Below are 19,237 nucleotides of genomic sequence, written 5' to 3'. Positions count from 1 at the left end.
CGCGGGATGGCAATAAACAAATTTTTCGTAGACAATATCGCGAGCATCAGCTTGTTTATAATAAAACATAGGTACTACCTGGTATTACTCAATTATCCAAGGGATTCTCAATATTTAATAACATTAGTCAAAGTCAAAATATTTTTATTCAATTTAGGCTATAACAAGCACTTATGAATGTCAAAAAAAAAACTACCACCGCTTCGGAAAAACCTCTGTTGAGAAGAATCCGGCAAGAAACTCAACGAGTATATTTTTTACACAGATTTACAACTTTAGATTAGATTTATTTACTTTACTTTAGATTTATTTCTATACATCACAAGTATTTAACACAACTTTATTTTTAACACAGTAGTAACTATTTGAAGGGATCGCTAATGCGGATCGGAATTATTTCCAAATATCCCTGTACATGATATAATCATTAACTTTATAATAGGCCTTAGATATTAATGTCTTCTTGACAATAGATCTGAATTTTGTATCCGTTTCATTTGTAATATTTTTTGGAATTTTATTATAAAAAAATTAATACCTATAGCAAATAACTTTAACTTTCATTATTTTAATCCACTTTTAAATAGAACATAAACGATGAATTCGAATCACATTGAGTGCTTGAGTGCTTAATATTTCGTGAGTTTCATTCATTTGAGAACCTTAACTGACATAATGAAAGTCAATGAAGATTCGCAGACGAATTTCTCTGAAATCGAAAAATTTATGAAAGCTATTCAATATAACTATAATAATTGTAAATACCATTCATTTATTCTCTTTGATCATCTATTTTATAACGCGAAAAAGATTTAGCTGAAATTAAAACAGATTAAGTTTAGATATAGTGCTCTTGATTATACCATTTTAATCTTTTCCAATTTAGTTAGTTCAGCCTCTTCCAATTTTCTTTGAAAATTAGAAAGAAAGAAAGAAAGGTTTATTTTGGCTCCATAAGTACCACCTAAAACAAAGACTAAAACTAGCACTAAAACTAATAACTAATTAAGCATGTTAATGAACTTTGCATGTAACTTTTTTATTTTCAACACATATACATATCTACATTCACCATTAAGTAACATCTTGGTCTAAATATAACGGACGCTAATATACATTTCAGGTCAAGTAACCATTAAGCTTTTGGATTCCGAAGGCAAGCTCACGTCTGCCGCCCCCAAAGTAAGCTCACACGCACTCTTGATGACATGCAATGATAAGTCTTTGTACTTAACACAACTTTTATTTATGTAACCTTTTTGTACAATAAAGAGTATAAACAAACAAACAAACATGCTCTGACTGAAAGCAGAGCGGTACCGAGGGCATGGTATTGCTTCCGTTCCCATAAACTCTATGGGATCGTCTTGGGAACTTCGACGTCGCGAGCCTGTGACTAGAAATTAAACTAAAAATATAAAAGTTTAAAATCCATAAGCTTAACAATATACAGCCTTAAATATAGCAAGGAGATGTATAAAATCCCTGAGTTAATAATAAAATTACTATATAGCAAGGGGATGTAATGACTTAGCTTATAAATTGAAAAATAGTAATAGCATATATAATTCTTTCTGTTGCATGTGCAGTGAATAAAAAATGTATAGTGCATGCAAAAAGAGAACAAATAAAAGGCTCATTTATTTATTTATTTAAGGGGATGTATAAAATCCCTGAGTTAATAATAAAATTCCTAATCTAAATAATTCAGAGATGTATTCATATTATACGAGTAGTCTCTAAATGTCAAAGTAAACTAATTAAATTAATAAAATTGTACAATCTTCAGAGGTGTAAAAAGCCTCCAAGGTCAAAAAAATTATCATAATTATTAAAATAAAGAAATGGAGATGTATAAGGTCCCCAAATTTCAAGCTAATGAATATTTTTAAGTTCAATTCTGCAACGCGGACGACGGCAACAGAACCAGAAACTAGACACGAAATGCGCCGAGTCACTGCCAAGTCACACTTCACAACACTATAACAAATACACTGGCATAAATCATATACACACACAGACACACACGCGCGCACACACACAAACACGAGTACATCACATCACACATCAACATCCTAATTTTCATCGGCTTTCAGTTTTGGCCATGTCGCATCATCACATAAGTACTCCTCAACTTTATTATAAGCTTTCTTCAGGAGTGCACTTTTTATGTATTCTATAAGAGTTGTGTGGCAATTCCATGCTTCTACAGGAACTTTATTGTAAAACCTCACGCAGTTTCCCACAAAATATTATTTGCTTGCTTTCAGTAGACGGAATTTAGGAACGGCAAGCTTGTACTTATTACGAGTATTGATATCATGTATGTCTGAAACTTTCTTATAGGACTCGATATTCTTGTGTGTATACATTATCACATCATGTTTGTACTGTGAAGCTACTGTGAGGCTGTTTATCTCCTTAAAGCGTTCTCTTAGTGAATCTCGGGAGCCAAGGTTGTAGATAGACCGGACTGCCCTCTTCTGTAGAATGAAGATAGATTCTATGTCGGCTGCCTTGCCCCAAATCAGCATACCGTAGGACATTATGCTGTGAAAATAAATTAGCCGGGCAGTTTCTACGTTGGTAAATTGCTTGATTCTTTCTACAGCATAGGCAGCAGAGCTACGTAAGACCAAGAAAAACAGTCTCATGCACAAGTTTCAAATTCTCTCCGTTTAAGGAAATACTAATTGTTTTAAACTGTCTTACATTAGGCAACGAAAGCTTTATACACTTAGTTTTAGCTACATTGAAGCAGTTTAGCGCCTCTGCTAAAGTCTCATTGATGTGGGTTGGATCTTCTTGTTGCCTGTTAACTTTGAATATCAAAGAAGTATCTTATAATAATCCTACACTATCCCACTAATATTAGAAATGACAAAGATTCTGAAGATGCTTGGATATTTCTATGAATACTGAAGATCCTTAATAATTCATGCTGCTTTCAGTGCCAACTTTGCATAACAGAACTTACATCTTTACAATGATGCGAGCTGTTGGTTACAAGCATTTCATTTTAATGAGCTTTAAAAGGGTCTGCCCTCAACTTAATTAGTTAAGGGAGCATGTGGCCGTGTATAATGTAGAAACAGTAGGCGCGTAGTATTTTGCTACAGAGCGTTGATGTTTTGCCTAAAATCGAAGGATAGAAACCAGTTTTATAGTTGCGATAATGCACGCATCTTTTGTTCAATAAATTCAATCTTACTTCTTACAAGTATATTATTATTTATTATTATTATAATATTATAAACGCGAAAGTTTGTATGGATGGATGTTTGTTTGGATGTAAGTTAGTTACTCTTTCACGCAAAAATTACTAAACGGATTTGAATGGAATTTGGCACACAGGTAGTATATATACCCTGGATTAACATATAGGCTACTTTTTATTCCAATATTCCCACGGGATAGGGATAAAATCTCGAAATAATAACCGCTGGGTTTAGAATCATGAAATTTGGTATGTAGGTAGCTGGACATCTGAAATAACATATAAGCTACTTTTTAATCCCGATATTCCCACGGGATAGGGATAAAATGTCGAAATAACAACCGGTGGGTTTTAAGTCATGAAATTTGGGATAGTTGCTCTTGACACAACCTCAATGAAGACCACGATCGAAGTTTTGGGAATTCCCTGAGGAATTTTATAAAATCCCGGAATTTCAGTTGTAACTACTAGATCGAATAGTTTAGGCGTGCGAAGCCGCGGGTAAACTCTAGTTATAAATAACTGAGAATTTGAAGTAGTTTGTTTAGATTCGAGAGGAGGATCGATTACACTAAACTTTAAACCAGGTTATGATTTTTGTATGTCTTAAAAATCTTTGATTTTTAATTACTTAGTGATGTCACTTTATGTGGAGTACCTACCACAAGGAACTCATTTCGGCCATGTACTACTATTGTTTATAAAAATGAGTTTATGGTAGGTATTTTTTCGTCCACTCCATCCGTCCGTCCGTCTTGAGAACAAAAAAATGTATTTTCCACGGTTTTAAAATAAGCAAGCTGGTGAAAATAGAATTCTATGGACATCCCCAGGTACTGACAAAAATAACCAACTTGGCATAAAATTTCATCTCAAAACTTTTTAGCAATATGAGTACTGCGTTGCGAGACTTGCAGCTTTATACATGTAATGATTTTGATGGGATCTCATCACTTTTTGTAGGCAGTCTTTCTTTTTTCTTTTCAGTCACTACTTCTTGTACATCCTCATTATTATCGACCATCGTCCATCATCGTCCATCCTTGTAAATCGTCTACCGTCCATCCTCCATCCTCGTCCATTGCTTATCGTCCATCCTAGTCCATCGGCCATCGTCCATCCTCGTCCATCGTCCATCCTCGTCCATCGTTCATCGTCCATCGTCCATTCTCGTCAATCGTCCATCCTCGTCCATCGTTATTCGTCCATCGTCCATCCTCGTCCATCGTCCATCGTTCATCGTCCATCGTCCATCATTCGTCTATATTGTCTGTCGTGCATTCTCGTCCATCGTTCATTCTCGTCCATTCTCGTCCATCATCTATCGTTCATCCTTGTCTATCGTTCATCGTTCATCCTTGTCCATCGTCCATCGTCCATTCTCGTCCATCGTTCGTCATTCATCGTCCGTCGTCCATCGCCCATCGTCCATCGTCCATCGTCCTTCACCCATCTCCCATCGTCCATCGTCTATCGTCCATCCTCCATCGTCTACCGCCCATCGTCCATTATCCATCGCGCCCATTCTCTATCCTCTATCCACATCCTCATCTCAACTGAGGCACACGCACTCACATGCAAACATTTGCACACACACACACACACACACACACACACACACACACACACACACACACACACACACACACACACACACACACACATGCAGAAACAAACTTCCGTACTATTCCATTAGACGATTAACAATTTAATTTTAACCCTTAATACTCAGGTATTAAGACTCAACCAATAAGATAAGAAAAAGTAAGATAAGGATTAGGATAAGTTCAATAAACTCATTGCTGTGTAACTTTGAAATCGCAATTACAAACTTACTTATGCAGTTTATATAACTTTGAACCGTGACTGAAATTGCAAAATTTTGTATTTTTCTATGACTATATAGGCTAAAAACTAATTATATTTTAAATTTGTAGCTTGTGGGTCTGCTAGAAGTACCTTAGAATTATGATAATCGTAAGTCAGTGACAAAACAGAGGAACTTTAACATGAAATAGTTCTTAATCTGCATGTTCAAATTGAATGTTATTGATAAAATATCTTTACTAAGTCGCATTAGGCCCTATAGGCGACTAAAAATTCAGGGTTCTAGCTTTAGCCATAAGAAATTACAGGATGTTGAAAACAGCCTGAATGGCTTCGAGCAAAGTATGGTACGGCCGTACCTTTGCATTTGTTTTGCTCGACTTGGCGAGGGCACTACTGTGCCCCCAGATTCTAGGTCGTTTTATGAGATTGAGGAATGTGCGTGGGTATCCTACTGTTCGTTTTAGCCACTCGACACACAGAATGATGCGGACAAGTAGCGTAGGGTGCATGTTAATTTAATATCCGCAGGGCACGTATTATGAAGCCATCTCGGCTTTGCTCCCCGGTTTTTGTTTATCTTGTCCAGTTTGGCAAACTTATGTCGTCCGTTTTGCAAGGGAATGTTTGAAGGGCCCTCGTTTTTTTTGGGTCGTTTATATGTATTGTTTTTATAGGGCTTGGTTACCGAGGGCAAATGTTAGACGGTTTAATAGGGTCAGATAAACAGGAGCATTAAGAACGTTTTTAACATTGATTCGATGGAAGAACTGCAGTGGTTTTCGGAAAAAATGTCTTAAAACATAGACCAAGCTGCATGAGATTGTTAATTGTTAGTAAACTTGTCTAAGTGTTTGTACTCGTAGCAAATGTTATACTCGGCAGGTTGAGATTCTGTTGTGTCACTTTTTTATGAATTTCAGTTACTTAGACTGAATTAACTTTTAATTTTCATTAATTGTAGTTGTGTAATTTTATATTCCTACCTAATTGTTGGCAATAAACGCATTTTCTTTCTTTTTTTCTTTACTAATGTTAATGTCATACAAAGGTCAGAAGGGTTACACTATTAGTTTTAAAAGTAGTGTTAAAACAATTCTTACGTTGACTGCAGAGATTTTTATAGTACAGTTGGACTAGTGAAATTTAATTAGTAAACAAACACAGCTCAGAACAGATAGTCATACCCATAGCCATACTCATACTAGTCACGCCGGAACTCTCATCATAAACTAGCATCAACTCTATCCCGATGATCTACTCTGTGATGTTGTACAGTCCGATGTTTTAATTATAATCTTTTAAATTCTTGGCCAACGGAAGAACGGAACGGATTCTTGGTCCAAAACTTAAAAAAAAACCAGACAAGTGCTAGTCGAATTCGTGCATTGAGAATTCCGTACATTATTGATTGCCAGCAAAAAATAATTTGTACTTCACATTATTTGTATGAAAAACCGGCCAAGAGCGTGTTGGACACGCCCAAGATAGGGTTCCGTAGCCATTACGAAAGAAATCAAGTAAACACAACAAGTTCACACGCTATATATTATATACACTTATATTTAGTTTTCCTCTAAATTCCCTTCCGAAATTTCAATGTTCAAATACCCGTATCTAAATCTAACGAGCATTCGAGCTCAAAAGCGAATCTTCAAACATCTCACAATGATACCAAAATTGCGCGCCCCCGTACAATGCAATTTTACTATAACCCCAAATGTAACTACATACAAAATTATACATGCAATACCGCAATACAAGCCCTCATTGCACGCTACTCTGGAACGTACAAAGTTAGACAGAATTTATCTATCTACCTACACCGATTTAATTAAAGGTGAGAGGAATAATTAGAAGGAATGGTTGCCTGGGAACAGAAGCTGTTTCAGCGAGGGCATTGTAGTAATACCATGCTAGTGCATAATAATCTAATTAAATGTTGTACTGAACAGCTTTGGTAATTGGTCCCATAATGGATATTTATGGTTCGCTTTATTAGTTGACAGTATGCACATATGCAGCGCTGGAATTGGCATTGGTCTCAAAAAAAATTTTATTTTCATTTTATATTTTCATTTTTTTTTATTTCTATTTGAAGGGTTTTGGTTTTAGTTGGGTTTTAATTTTTTTATCTTATTATAGGTTACCGGAATTATAGCTAACCATAGTTGCCATGGCGTTAAAAATTGCGTTTATCTTTGCCCGTCACAATTATTTAAAAAAAACGTAGTGTCTTCTGTCACCTGGCAGTATTATGATTAGGCGGTTTAGTTACATAACGTTGATTTACGATAAAAGTCAAACAAAGATACGTTATTTGGCAAATGGGCCAATCAACTATTTTACCAACACTTTGGGCGTCTCCTGCGTTACCAAAATTGTCTCTGGCGTTACCAAAAAATCGTACTTCCAACAAGATATTTCACGGTTTAATAGGTTGAACTTACGTAGGATGGCATGTATTCATGAACACCATCTATTAAATTACAGAAAAAACATGTTTACTCACAAAAATCTGCAATTGTTTGAAAAATGTCGCGGACAGATTAGTGTCGGTAAAGAAGTTGATTGACCCAAATATACACACGATCATTAAATATTTTTTAAATAAAATTTTATAAAACGATTTAATAAACCTATTCCTCGAAATGGTTTTGGAATTCGAGCACATTATAAAAAAGTGATCAATGCCAATTAAGTTTCAGGCCAGTTTTAATCGAGCTTTTATTTCCCATGAAATTATGATCATAGTTTCCGTGCCGTAATGGTTTCAATTCCGTGTCGTGTCGTGTCGGAAAAAGACGACTAAGGGACCTGATAATGAGAGTGGATAGTAGCGCACTTGCTTGCTAAATATGAACTCCATGCTCCAGCAACGCGGTGTGCAAGGAAAGGGAAAACCACCAAACTATGATTCTCAAGAAAGTTGAGAGCAAGTTACTAATCCTCAACTGACAACTACGAGCACTCTGGTTCGTGTGTAGCTACGAATTGAATAACTGTAGATTCTTACTGTACTAATGAAGTTTACATTTCTTCAAGCTTATCCGGATATAAGTTACGCAACCATGCACCAGTTTATCACGTGACACTCTTAAGACAGAGGGTATGATAAAGGTTTACCCAAATATGGATTTTAGAGTTTGTTAATTTATGAAGACTTAGCTGTACCTAAATGTAATCTGCGTTATAGGCAAAGCTTGCGCTATGTGAAATTTAAACTAGTAAACCTTATTGCGTGTGTACATGTATAGACAATAGGCATTATGGGGTGAGTTATTGATGATGTGATTGAATTAACTTTAATTTTGACCAGACATATAGACGGGATGACAATGCATGCATACAGTAAGAAAAAAATATTGTCAGTAAAAAATAATAATATCGAGCAGTTTCAGCGATTTTAGAGAAGTTTTTGCAATGCGATCTTGCACTTATCATATCGCAACCACCACGTTGTGCAAAACAGCAACATCTGTACGACACGACAATATTTAACTAAATAATGACATTACTCACTGACTGACGACAACGCACAGCCTAAGCCTCTGGAACTAGAGACTTCTTTGATGATCATAGAGGTGCATTAAGAAAGAGTTTCTTGGAATTCGTATGGGATGGGAGAGCGATTGATTTGATTGATCGATTGTATATTATGGTATAGTAGAGATAAAACAGACAACCATGCATATTTTCATAGCAAGTTTATCAAGAGTGCTCCTCTACCACATGTCCTCAAGCACAAGACGAATTTGACTAGTTTCGTAATAGAAGAATAGATATTATGTTCAGACCCCGTTATCACTGGTGAAAATTTTAAATTTACCTGTATACGCAGAATACGCAGAATCAAAACATTCTCTTCTTTGTATTTTTCGTTCATCAATGATTTTATTTATTAGCGTTTTTACAACCAATCTCCTTCTATTAAATAGTCAAGGTTGATTAAAGGTAGTTAGAGTTTGGCTAGTGAAAGATGAACCCAGCTATTATTTGAGTAGCAACATTATTCAAATGTCTCGCTTTCAATTCGCCCGCAAATTGCTAGTGTGATAAGGCCCTAACTGGCTACCGCCTAATGGTGGCCAGTTATTGATGATTTACCTTACTCTAATTAAACGCATTTTATGATGATTCTGATTGACGTTTCTTACGCGCCGACAAGCACCGCACTGGGCCCGCGTGGGTATGGGAACTACTGCCCAAGCCCTCTCATTCTGAGAGGAGGCCTGTGCCCAGAATTGGGACGTATATAGGCTGGGTTGATGACGCGCCGACAAAGTACCGACGTCCGACACGTCTCCAAACCGATACCGAGCGCACAGAAAGCATTCAAGAGCGGCACCGAGAATAAGGTCCCTTTTACTAAACTTTAAGGGATGTTTTAACTCATAAAAAATCGATTTAAAAACTTGTGTCTCTGTCAATTAGAATTTAGATCCTGATTATTAATATAGATTAAAAAAAAGAAAAAAGTTTTTTTCGACACATTACTTTAAACGCGATTATCTCGGAAACTAGAACTGACAACAAGGTACCTTTTCCCAGATGCTAATAAATGGTTAGGTCCTTGCGCTTCTTTCGTAACACACGGTATAGCGCATACTGACTGTGACCTCTCAGCGCTATCATTGTTATAATCAGTCATCAGCTCGTATTCACACGATCAGCCGAGAAAGAACGATGAAGAACTACTTGCTCTTGGCGGAAAAATCACCTTAACAGATCAAGAAAAAAAAGTAAACAACTGTCTAATGCAACACAAATTGAAAGAAACCAACTTCGCGTTCGACAACCCAGAATACTTCAACTTTACTTACCACTTCTTTAAATACAAAGCGGACATCTATACATCAAAAGTTTACAAAATCATCAAAGATTTACCTAAAGGTGCAGCGTTGCATTTACATGACGTCGGCATTCTGGGGCCAGATTACTTAATGAACATAACTTACATGAGTTATCTTTATGTTTGTTTCGTAAACGACACGGTTCAGTTGATGTTCTCGGATCACTTCCCCAATAACGCGTGCTCCGGACATTGGCAACTGATGAGTGAAGCGCGGCGATTATCGAGGAACGTGACAATCTTCGATGCTGAATTGAGAAAACACTTCACATTAGTAGTGAACGACCCCGCCAAGGTGTATCCTTCCATTAAAAATTCTTGGGGGGCGTTTTCGCATTATTTCAATACGATCGGCCCGATGCTTAGCTACAGACCGGTTAGGGAAAAATATTTATATGATGCCCTCAAAGCTTTCAGAGAAGAGAAAATTATGTATGTAGAAGTGAGAAGCAGTTTGCATAAACTATACGAACTCAATGGAACGACTTATGACCCGATAATCACCGCCAAGATCTACGAAAAGTATATTAAAAAGTTCATGAAAGATTACCCGGACTTTATTGGTGCCAAACTGATATACACTCCCTACAGGAAGATAGACAAGAAGTTACTGGCCGAACATCTAGAATTGGCTTTGAAAATAAAAGGAGAAATGCCTGACGTTTTTTTTTTCCTAAAAGCATAATATTATGCACAAAATGCTTTAATTTTTTTAAGTATGAAAAAATGCCACAACATCACAGTAGGTCGGACATGACGAGGATGACGTTTTGATTTTTTAAATATGTGGTTGCGTACTGTCCACTAAGAACGGACTCGTTTAAAAAAAAGTCACAAAAGAAAAACTAAAATCGGCGGGAGTGGTGACACTATTTACCGGCCCGGATAAAATAACGACATGGAAATACCAACTCGATTTTCCTCGATTATCCACCTTATTATGGTGCCCCCCAAAACATGATACCCTAATCAATTGCATTTACTTATGGGTTAATCCGGAACTACCGTGAACCTGAGATAGCAGTGCCCTCCCTCAGATGGGTAACAGAAAGATGTTTTAGAAATAAATCTTAACATTAAGCGTCAAAGGCTAGCTTGTCGATGAATAAAACTAACAACAGATACCTAGTTGGAATTTGGTTTCTGAGTAACTATTACTACTAGTTATTACTAGCTACTTAGCGCTTGAGGCTTAGGAGAAAACAAGATCATTTTCCTGTTTTGTGTTATACTACTATAACAAACTTTTGCAATAATAACACCATTGTCATGAGAGCTTAGTATTCGAAACACTTAAATCGAAACTTGCGTCTTGGATATGGTTTACGGATAGTTACTAAGGCACATCCTCATATCAGCCGTAGGACCTCCACTGTTGGGCATAGGCCTCCTTAGACCTCCAGTTGCTTCGGTTGGAAGCGGTCTGCATCCACCTTGAACCCGTGGCTTTTACTACTCGTAGATCATTCGTCCATCTCGTTGGTGGACATCCTGTGCTGCGCTTGACGATCCGCGGTCTCCATTTGAGAACTTTTTGACCCCAACGGCCGTCCGTTTTCCGTGCTATAATGATTCACTGATTTTGAGATTTCAAGATCTTATCCCGATCCCGTGAAGATATCAGGATAAATTTAGCGTGCTATTCATTATCCTGCTGAAGTCGTGAAGGTAGTATAACCAGCACACATAAAACTTTCGCATTTATAATATTAGTAGGATACCAAGCAGTGGGTCGCACGACTCAGTCGTATTTTCGTAGCCCTGGACGCAGAGGACCCTACATCATTAATAGACCTTAGTTTGTTTGCAGCTCTACGCTTATTTCTGTTGTCTAAATATACTTTTGGAGACCTAATGTCCCTTATGTAGCTTTTACGTCGAGCACAAAACATATTTGCTTGTTTATTATAGTTGTTGGTAATTTCTCGTGCGTGTCTATTTGAGGTGGTGGTAACTCTGTATGTCTGTTGAAAGTATCTGTGCATTTTGTTTGCATTCTTCGTTTAGTTTTATTATGTACATATATGATTATGTGACCATCCTACTAATATTATGAATGCGAAAGTTTGTAAGTCTGTTGGTTTGTTTGTTACTTCATCACGTCTAAACCGCTGATCCGATTTGGATGGGTATACAGATAGTTTGCGTCCCGGGGAAGGACATAGGATAGTTTTTATCCCGGAAAATTGCAAAGTGCCCGTGGGGTAGTGAAAACCGAATTCTACGCGGACGGGGTCGCGGGTAACGGCTAGTAAAATATAATGTTTTCAGGTAGTCTCAGTGTTTTTTTACTACTGTATTGAGTGGTTGAAAATCATGTACATATTTGAATAGTGATTCGGTTTTTTACTTGCGGTGTTAGCTTAGTCTAATGAAGTTGAGTTGCTATACCCTCTCAATGCTTATTTAATTTTGTCATTATGAGACAACTTTTTAAACTGAGCTCCAGTAACAAAGTACGAGTACAGTAACAGTATAGTAACCTACTTTTGTTCTGTAAAGGTTGAATGAAATCTTTCTATTATAACATGCGACGTAGGATTGTGAGGTGTTGTTAAATTTATTTTTATGTGATACATATTTATTAATTCTTCTAGTAAGACTTATTCTTTGCCTGCATATACCTAATAATAAGATACATTTTTTGAAATGACTGTAGAACTTTTTTATCTTTTAATCTTGTCGTTAATGCTAATTTTGAATGTACAAAATAATGATGATTTACTGCTATCGAAGGTAAAAACATTGAATTTGGTGGAAGCTTGGATGTCTTTCATATTTTCCCGCTGTTATCTGTCGTGCTGCAGCATTTCTTCTCAATATTTCTTTTTAGTATTTTTAAGATTTCTTATCTATTACGCAACTTATTTCCAAGCATTTTCTATAAATATACTAACAAAGCAAACGGAATTCACAAAAGGTATCGTTTCTTAAAATAATTATATTTAGCTATTTTCATATACCAAATGAAATAAACGAACCCTTTAGGTTCCTTCTAGTAACGAGCAAAGTTGCTATAAAACTCGTTGATTGGGTTTCTGAACGTTTCTTTTAACTACAAAAGATCAGATCTACTATTTCAGGAACAAATATTAATTATTAGGTCGCCGAAAACGCATTTATTAAGTGACCAATAAAAACATACCCCTTTTCATTGGGCTTATGACAAACTGGCGTCCGTATTCTAAACTTGATGTGTGTATTTTACTCAAATACGTGACACGGTGACGCACGGTGACTGTAAAAACGCATCTGGGTCATCTTCAGCGATTTTATGGTTTGTCATTCATCATCATCATCATCATGTCAGCCGAAAGACGTCCACTGCTGGACATAGGCCTCCCCTAAGGCTCTCCACTCAGACCGGATTTTGTCATTACGATTTCATAAAATTAGTAAAGTTAATTTTTTTATGGAAATTGAAGAAACCAATGCTACTTAAGTCTAGTTTGATCAAAGTTGTCTTATCTGTGATGTTATATGTGGTGATAATCGTGGAATAGTTATTTATGCAACTGTATCGTAATGGGGTCCTTAAAACACGAGTTTCATTTCATAATAGGGTCACATGAGTGTTTTAAGGCCTAATTACCTACAGTTGCATGCAATATTTTAACTACATCCATATATTAATATACTATCATGTGTTCAAGAACCATTGAGAATGACAATACAATACAATTAGTAAGCGATACATTGAGCAATGCGGCCTGCATTACCTATGACCTGCATTATTGAGAACTAGGTAGGTATGTCTGCCCCACGAGCTGCGCCCGCTGCGCGCGCGACGACCTGCTGCTGCTAGTGCGCGCCCCGGTGCTGTAATAATGTATGAATGACCATTACGATACTCCATTTCATAATAGAATCCGATGTCATAATGCTGGTCATTATCTATGGTTTTTGAACGCATAATGGAGGATTTACTATATGGGTGTAGATAAAGATAATTAAGTACCGTCACCCATTAGACGTTAGCGATTTAAATGATTTGATGATATTAAATGAAATTTATCCGAATAAATCACGTTTTTAATCGAGTTTAGCTCGAAACGTGAGTTATCCGGATAAATTTCATTTAATATGAGTGTATCCCACGGTTGTTTCGTGATTTAATGAGTAATTATTTGAAAATTAAATAGATATTAAGTAGATACATGTTTCATAGCCCAGTGTATTTACAATATAATTTACAGTTTACAAATTAAGTACGAACCCAACTGTGTCATCCGGGCTGCGTAATACACCATGGTACGCCCCTAATTTCTACTGTTTATTTTTGAATTCGATTTTAAAAGCGACAAAAACCACTGAGTATTTTTTTTTACTGAAAAAATTGAAACTCAGATAAAACAATCGGGCGATACTGAACAAACTGATCAAATTTGTCACTTGCATGCACGTAAACAATAGTGAAACATTGAGCTTAAAAAAGAAAACGGTTTTTTGACCTTTTTCTTTTTGTTGTTCATTTCAACCCAAAAAATTGGATAAAACTGTTTCGAGTGACATTCAGCTTCTATTTTTGACCGTAACTGGAAATTTCAGACTGTGAACACTTTTTTATAGCAATGGACTTGTGTTTGACCACAATCACACCTGATGGTAAGCGAAGATGTGGACTAAGATGGAGCACGCTTGCCTAATAAATGCCTATTCATCCCAGATTTGAAGGTGTGGACTAAGATGGAGCACGCTTGCCTAATAAATGCCTATTCATCCCAGATTTGAAAATGTGGACTAAGATGGAGCATGCCTGCCTATTAAATGTCTATTCATCCCAGATTTGAAGATGTGGACTAAGATGGAGCACGCTTGCCTAATAAATGCCTATTCATCCCAGATTTGAAGATGTGGACTAAGATGGAGCACGGTTACCTAATAAATACCTATTCATCCCAGATTTGAAGATGTGGACTAAGATGGAGCACGCTTACCTAATAAATGCCTATTCATCCCAGATTTGAAGATGTGGACTAAGATGGAGCACGCTTACCTAATAAATGCCCATTCATCCCAGATTTGAAGATGTGGACTAAGATGGAGCACGCTTGCCTAATAAATGCCTGTTCATCCCAGATTTGAAGATATGGACTAAGTGGAGCACGCTTGCCTAATAAATGCCTATTTAAAATCACGCCGATCCGTGGCTCCGTTTCGACGTGAAAGACGGACAAACAATCACACAAACAAAATAATAAGTATGGATGGTAGATATGGATAGTAGGTACAGTATTGCAGTTAAATTAAAGTCATACATAACGTTTTTGTTGGTTGTCATGTCGTACATTCAGTTTTTGAAGCTCAGAATCAGCCAGTCGGTTAGTTGGCACCAGAATTTAGTGGGCGTACATAATTTACGCATATAAACATTTAACAGTCAGCCTGAGCATTGGTGCCAAGAGAATTTGAATCCCACTGAAAACGTATACAAGTCTGAACGTAAATTCGGGTTAAAGGACTTTGCATAATTATTAAATTGGGTTATATTTTCAAATCTAAAAGTGGAATTATCTGGGATTGTTTGCGTTGCCCAAATATTTATAACTGAAAGTAGAAAAGGCATAAAATCTTGCGACGTATAGCGTTTATTACTATTTAAATGCAGTGCTAAAAATACGCATGATGTTTTAAAACAAATATTATATAATAACTAATCTTTAATTTTGCTTGTTCATCATGGGCACGATTCTAAGGCAGATTTCCACTGTTTTAATCTGTCTGATTCGTATACCTACCCCACATGAGCTTAAAAGAGGAAACAAAATTATCTTTACTATTAAGTGTAAGGGAGGTAACCTTAGATTTACAGCTTTCTAGTACTAACAGTCTCTACGTTAAACCGGACGGACAAACATTGCAATATCCTTGTAGGACTACGGAACTCTAAAAACGGATTAAAGTGACCTAAAGCAGTACTAATAAACCTTTATTTTATTATGATGTCATCGACATAAAATACCTTTAAGGGTCAGCCTACAACATAATTTTGTCCGGTCCGATGCAAATATGAACCGAACATAATGTGATAAATTTGTACACCCAATACAGCGGATAGAGCCAGTGTATACCAGGTATCAATCACCTTTTTTGTGTAGGGTATGTTCCCATTTATCATGCTGTACTAGAGGTGTCATGTGCGCGTTTTTAGTACGGTTCAAGTGAAAAGCGATTGTTTTTATTATTATAGCTTATCCGGTTCGAAGGACCACTTTTAATTAACCTTGTAAGTCCTCGCGTACTTCATAATGTACAAATCAATTGTAAAATAACTGCCAAATATTGGAAAACAAATTTTTCAATGAAATAAGATCTTTGCAATTATGGAAATAATTTCCAAATTCACAAAACGAAAAAGAGAGAAAGAAAAGAAATTCGGGGTTTACGAGGTTAAAATAATAAATATCATTATACTGCAGTAAAATTTGTGAAATGTTGAAGTCATATTTGAAAAATGTGATCACCCGAGAAGAGAAACAAAAAACAATAAATATTTTTTACCAATTACGTAGACTTTTTAATGTTAATTCATTAGAAATGAGCTCATCTCCCCGCTTATCACTTGGCTACCATTTGGGGGGTCGACTGTATTTATTTACTTTGTTACTTCAGGTCTACATTTTAATTCGAAGCATCCAATAAAAAATAGGTATATAAAGCTGTATTTTATAAAATTGACACTAGGAGGTTCATTCAAATACGTATTGATGACTTTTTTGGGATTATGTGCATAATTGCGTATTTACAAATGTTATGATTTGTAAATAATAATTTGTATAACATGGTTATTTTTTAATTACAGCACATAGTACAAGCTTTGCTTAGTTTGGGACTAGGTTAAATAGTGTTAATTGTCCCATGATATTTATTTATTTACTTATTTATATTTTAATCGACTTTCATCAACATCATCATCATCTCAGCTGTAGGACGTCCACTGTTGGCCATAGACCTCCAGTCGCTTCGGTTGGCAGCGGCTTGCATCCACCGTGAACCCGCAGCTTTAACCAGGTCATCCGTTCATCTCGTTGGTGGATGCCTACGCTGCGCTTGCCGATCCGCGGCCTCCACTCGAGAACTTTTCGGCCCCAACGGCCATCTGTTCTCCGAGCTATATGGCCTGCCCATGTTGCCACTTCAACGAGCTAATTTGCTTGTCTATGTCGGTGACCCTTGTTCTTGTACGTATCTCCTCATAATCGACTTTAAAAATAATAAAAAGGGGGCACTCAATTCGACCAGTTTGTATGTAAATATTGCCTAAATTGCACAGTTTTTGTTTATGTTTGTCTATACCAGCTGCTAAACTTGTATGCCAAATTTCAGAAGTGTGTTAATGTATAGTTGAATATTTGTTCGCACATTTTTCAAAATTATAACTTTGATTGCAAAAACCTTATTTTAAATGCACGTCCCCTAACATCTAACTCACGGAAAAGTGCTAGTTTTATTAAATACAAACACAAAACACAAACATCACGCCTGTATTCCCAAATGAGGTAGGCAGAGCACACGAAAAGTTACCGCTTCGGAGTCACTTTTAGCAATTTTAGGTTTTAAGTTTGACAAAAACGGTAGGTAAAATAGTGACAGTTTGCTAGCCTGTCGCCTACGGTATACCTTAACCTAATATCTTCAGTCGCCTCTTACGACATGCACGGAAGAAATGGAGAGGTGTAATTCTAACCCGACACCAGAAGGAATAACCTCCTCCTTTTTTGAAGTCGGTTAATAAATAAGTATTAGTAAGGACATAACGTTTTATAAGCCAGCAAATATTTTTGCTTTCTGTAGGCGACATCAGTATCTTTTTTAAAACAAAAACCCCCATCGAGGGTTTTAGGAATAATGATTTGAATTTGCAGTTCATTCCTGTGAAAATATCGCTTACAGAATTATTAATAAATTCACCCGAGTTACTACAAAGAAAATCTTTCAAAGTACTCAGCGGACCACTTGGCTTGGCTGTGTTTTTTCTTTCAACTACCATTATTCCTAATGGAAGGAGACTTTGATTTTCATTTTCACTCTAAGAAGGTCGCAATCGAAAGGTAAGTCTAATATTATTTATTTAGCTTAGATTTTGCATTACGGAAAATGGGCTTGCTTTCTTTAAAGGGCACCTTGACAGCTACATGCACGTGCTAGACTTGAAAAGGACGGAACACAAGGAGTTTGAGTTCTTGGAAAATCCATGAAGCATACTTATTATTAAGCAAGAATTATGTAGGGTAGTGTCGAAACGATTGATGTGTAAGTCGAAGATAGTGTTATTTTTAAAATCCGATATTCATCCGAATTTTTATGTTTTTTTTTCAGTAAGTACAATAAAAAGAAGGAAGAATATCTTAGTACAAATTAAAATGGATTTGGATTTTGTGAAAAAGCCGTGGTGGCCTAGTGGTTTGACCTATCGCCTCTCAAGCAGAGGGTAGTGGGTTCAAACCCCGGCTCGCACCTTTGAGTTTTTCAAAATTCATGTGCGGAATTACATTTGAAATTTACCACGAGCTTTGCGGTGAAGAAAAACATCATGAGGAAACCTGTACAAACCTTCGAAGCAATCCAATGGTGCGTGTGAAGTCCCCAATATGCACTGGGCCCGCGTGGGAACTATGGCTCAAGCCCTCTTGTTCTGAGAGGAGGCCTGTACCCAGCAGTGGGACGTATATAGGCTGGGATGATGATTTGTGATTTTGTAACAAGGCAACACCTGGTAATAGAAACAATATAGGCTGTATATTGTTAAGTTTATGGATTTTAAACTTTTATATTTTTAGTTTAATTTCTAGTCACAGGCTCGCGACGTCGAAGTTCTCAAGACGATCCCATAGAGCTTATGGGAACGGAAGCAATATCATGCCCTCGGTACCGTTCTGCTTTCAGAGCATGACATGAGTGCATGTGAGCTAACTTTGGGGGCGGCAGATGTGAGCTTGCCTTCGGAATCCAAAAGCCTAATGGTTACTTGACCTGAAATGTATATTTCAGAACTAAATTATTATTATTATTATTATTTTAAAATGTATGAAAATGCATTCTACACTTCCACTGAATGTAGATATAGTTTAGATATAGTTAGTGTTTAGTTTTGTAACTAAGGGACCTCATACATCCCTGTATTATTATTATTTTTTCTATTTTTTTATTTTATTGTATACTGTAGTTTTAAGTATTTTATTTGGAAAAATATACGATACGCAAGTAGATAAAAATATAAATAACGTTAAAGATAGGTACTACACAGTACTGCTGTAATAGCATAAAACAATACTCTTTATTTTACATCACAGTCATGATCTTACTAATAATTTCCAATATTTATTTGTGTCTACCTAATT

At 36.4% G+C, this 19,237-nt stretch overlaps 2 protein-coding genes across 7 annotated transcripts in view; both read left to right on the top strand.

Annotated features, from left to right (window-relative positions):
* The window catches only part of LOC141431134 (potassium channel subfamily K member 18-like), a 358,912-nt gene that overhangs the window by 142,482 nt on the left and 197,193 nt on the right, over positions 1 to 19,237 (top strand). The window lies entirely within an intron of this gene.
* LOC141431385 (adenosine deaminase 2-like) lies at positions 9,802 to 10,581 on the top strand. The gene has a single exon (XM_074092554.1). It carries the CDS (start codon positions 9,802 to 9,804, stop codon positions 10,579 to 10,581), a length of 780 nt encoding a protein of 259 aa, XP_073948655.1.

Source organism: Choristoneura fumiferana, chromosome 9 (assembly GCF_025370935.1).
Source record: "Choristoneura fumiferana chromosome 9, NRCan_CFum_1, whole genome shotgun sequence".
NCBI lineage: Eukaryota > Metazoa > Arthropoda > Insecta > Lepidoptera > Tortricidae > Choristoneura > Choristoneura fumiferana.
Note: the sequence above shows the minus strand (reverse complement) of the source record. Positions and strands in the feature narration are given on the sequence as shown.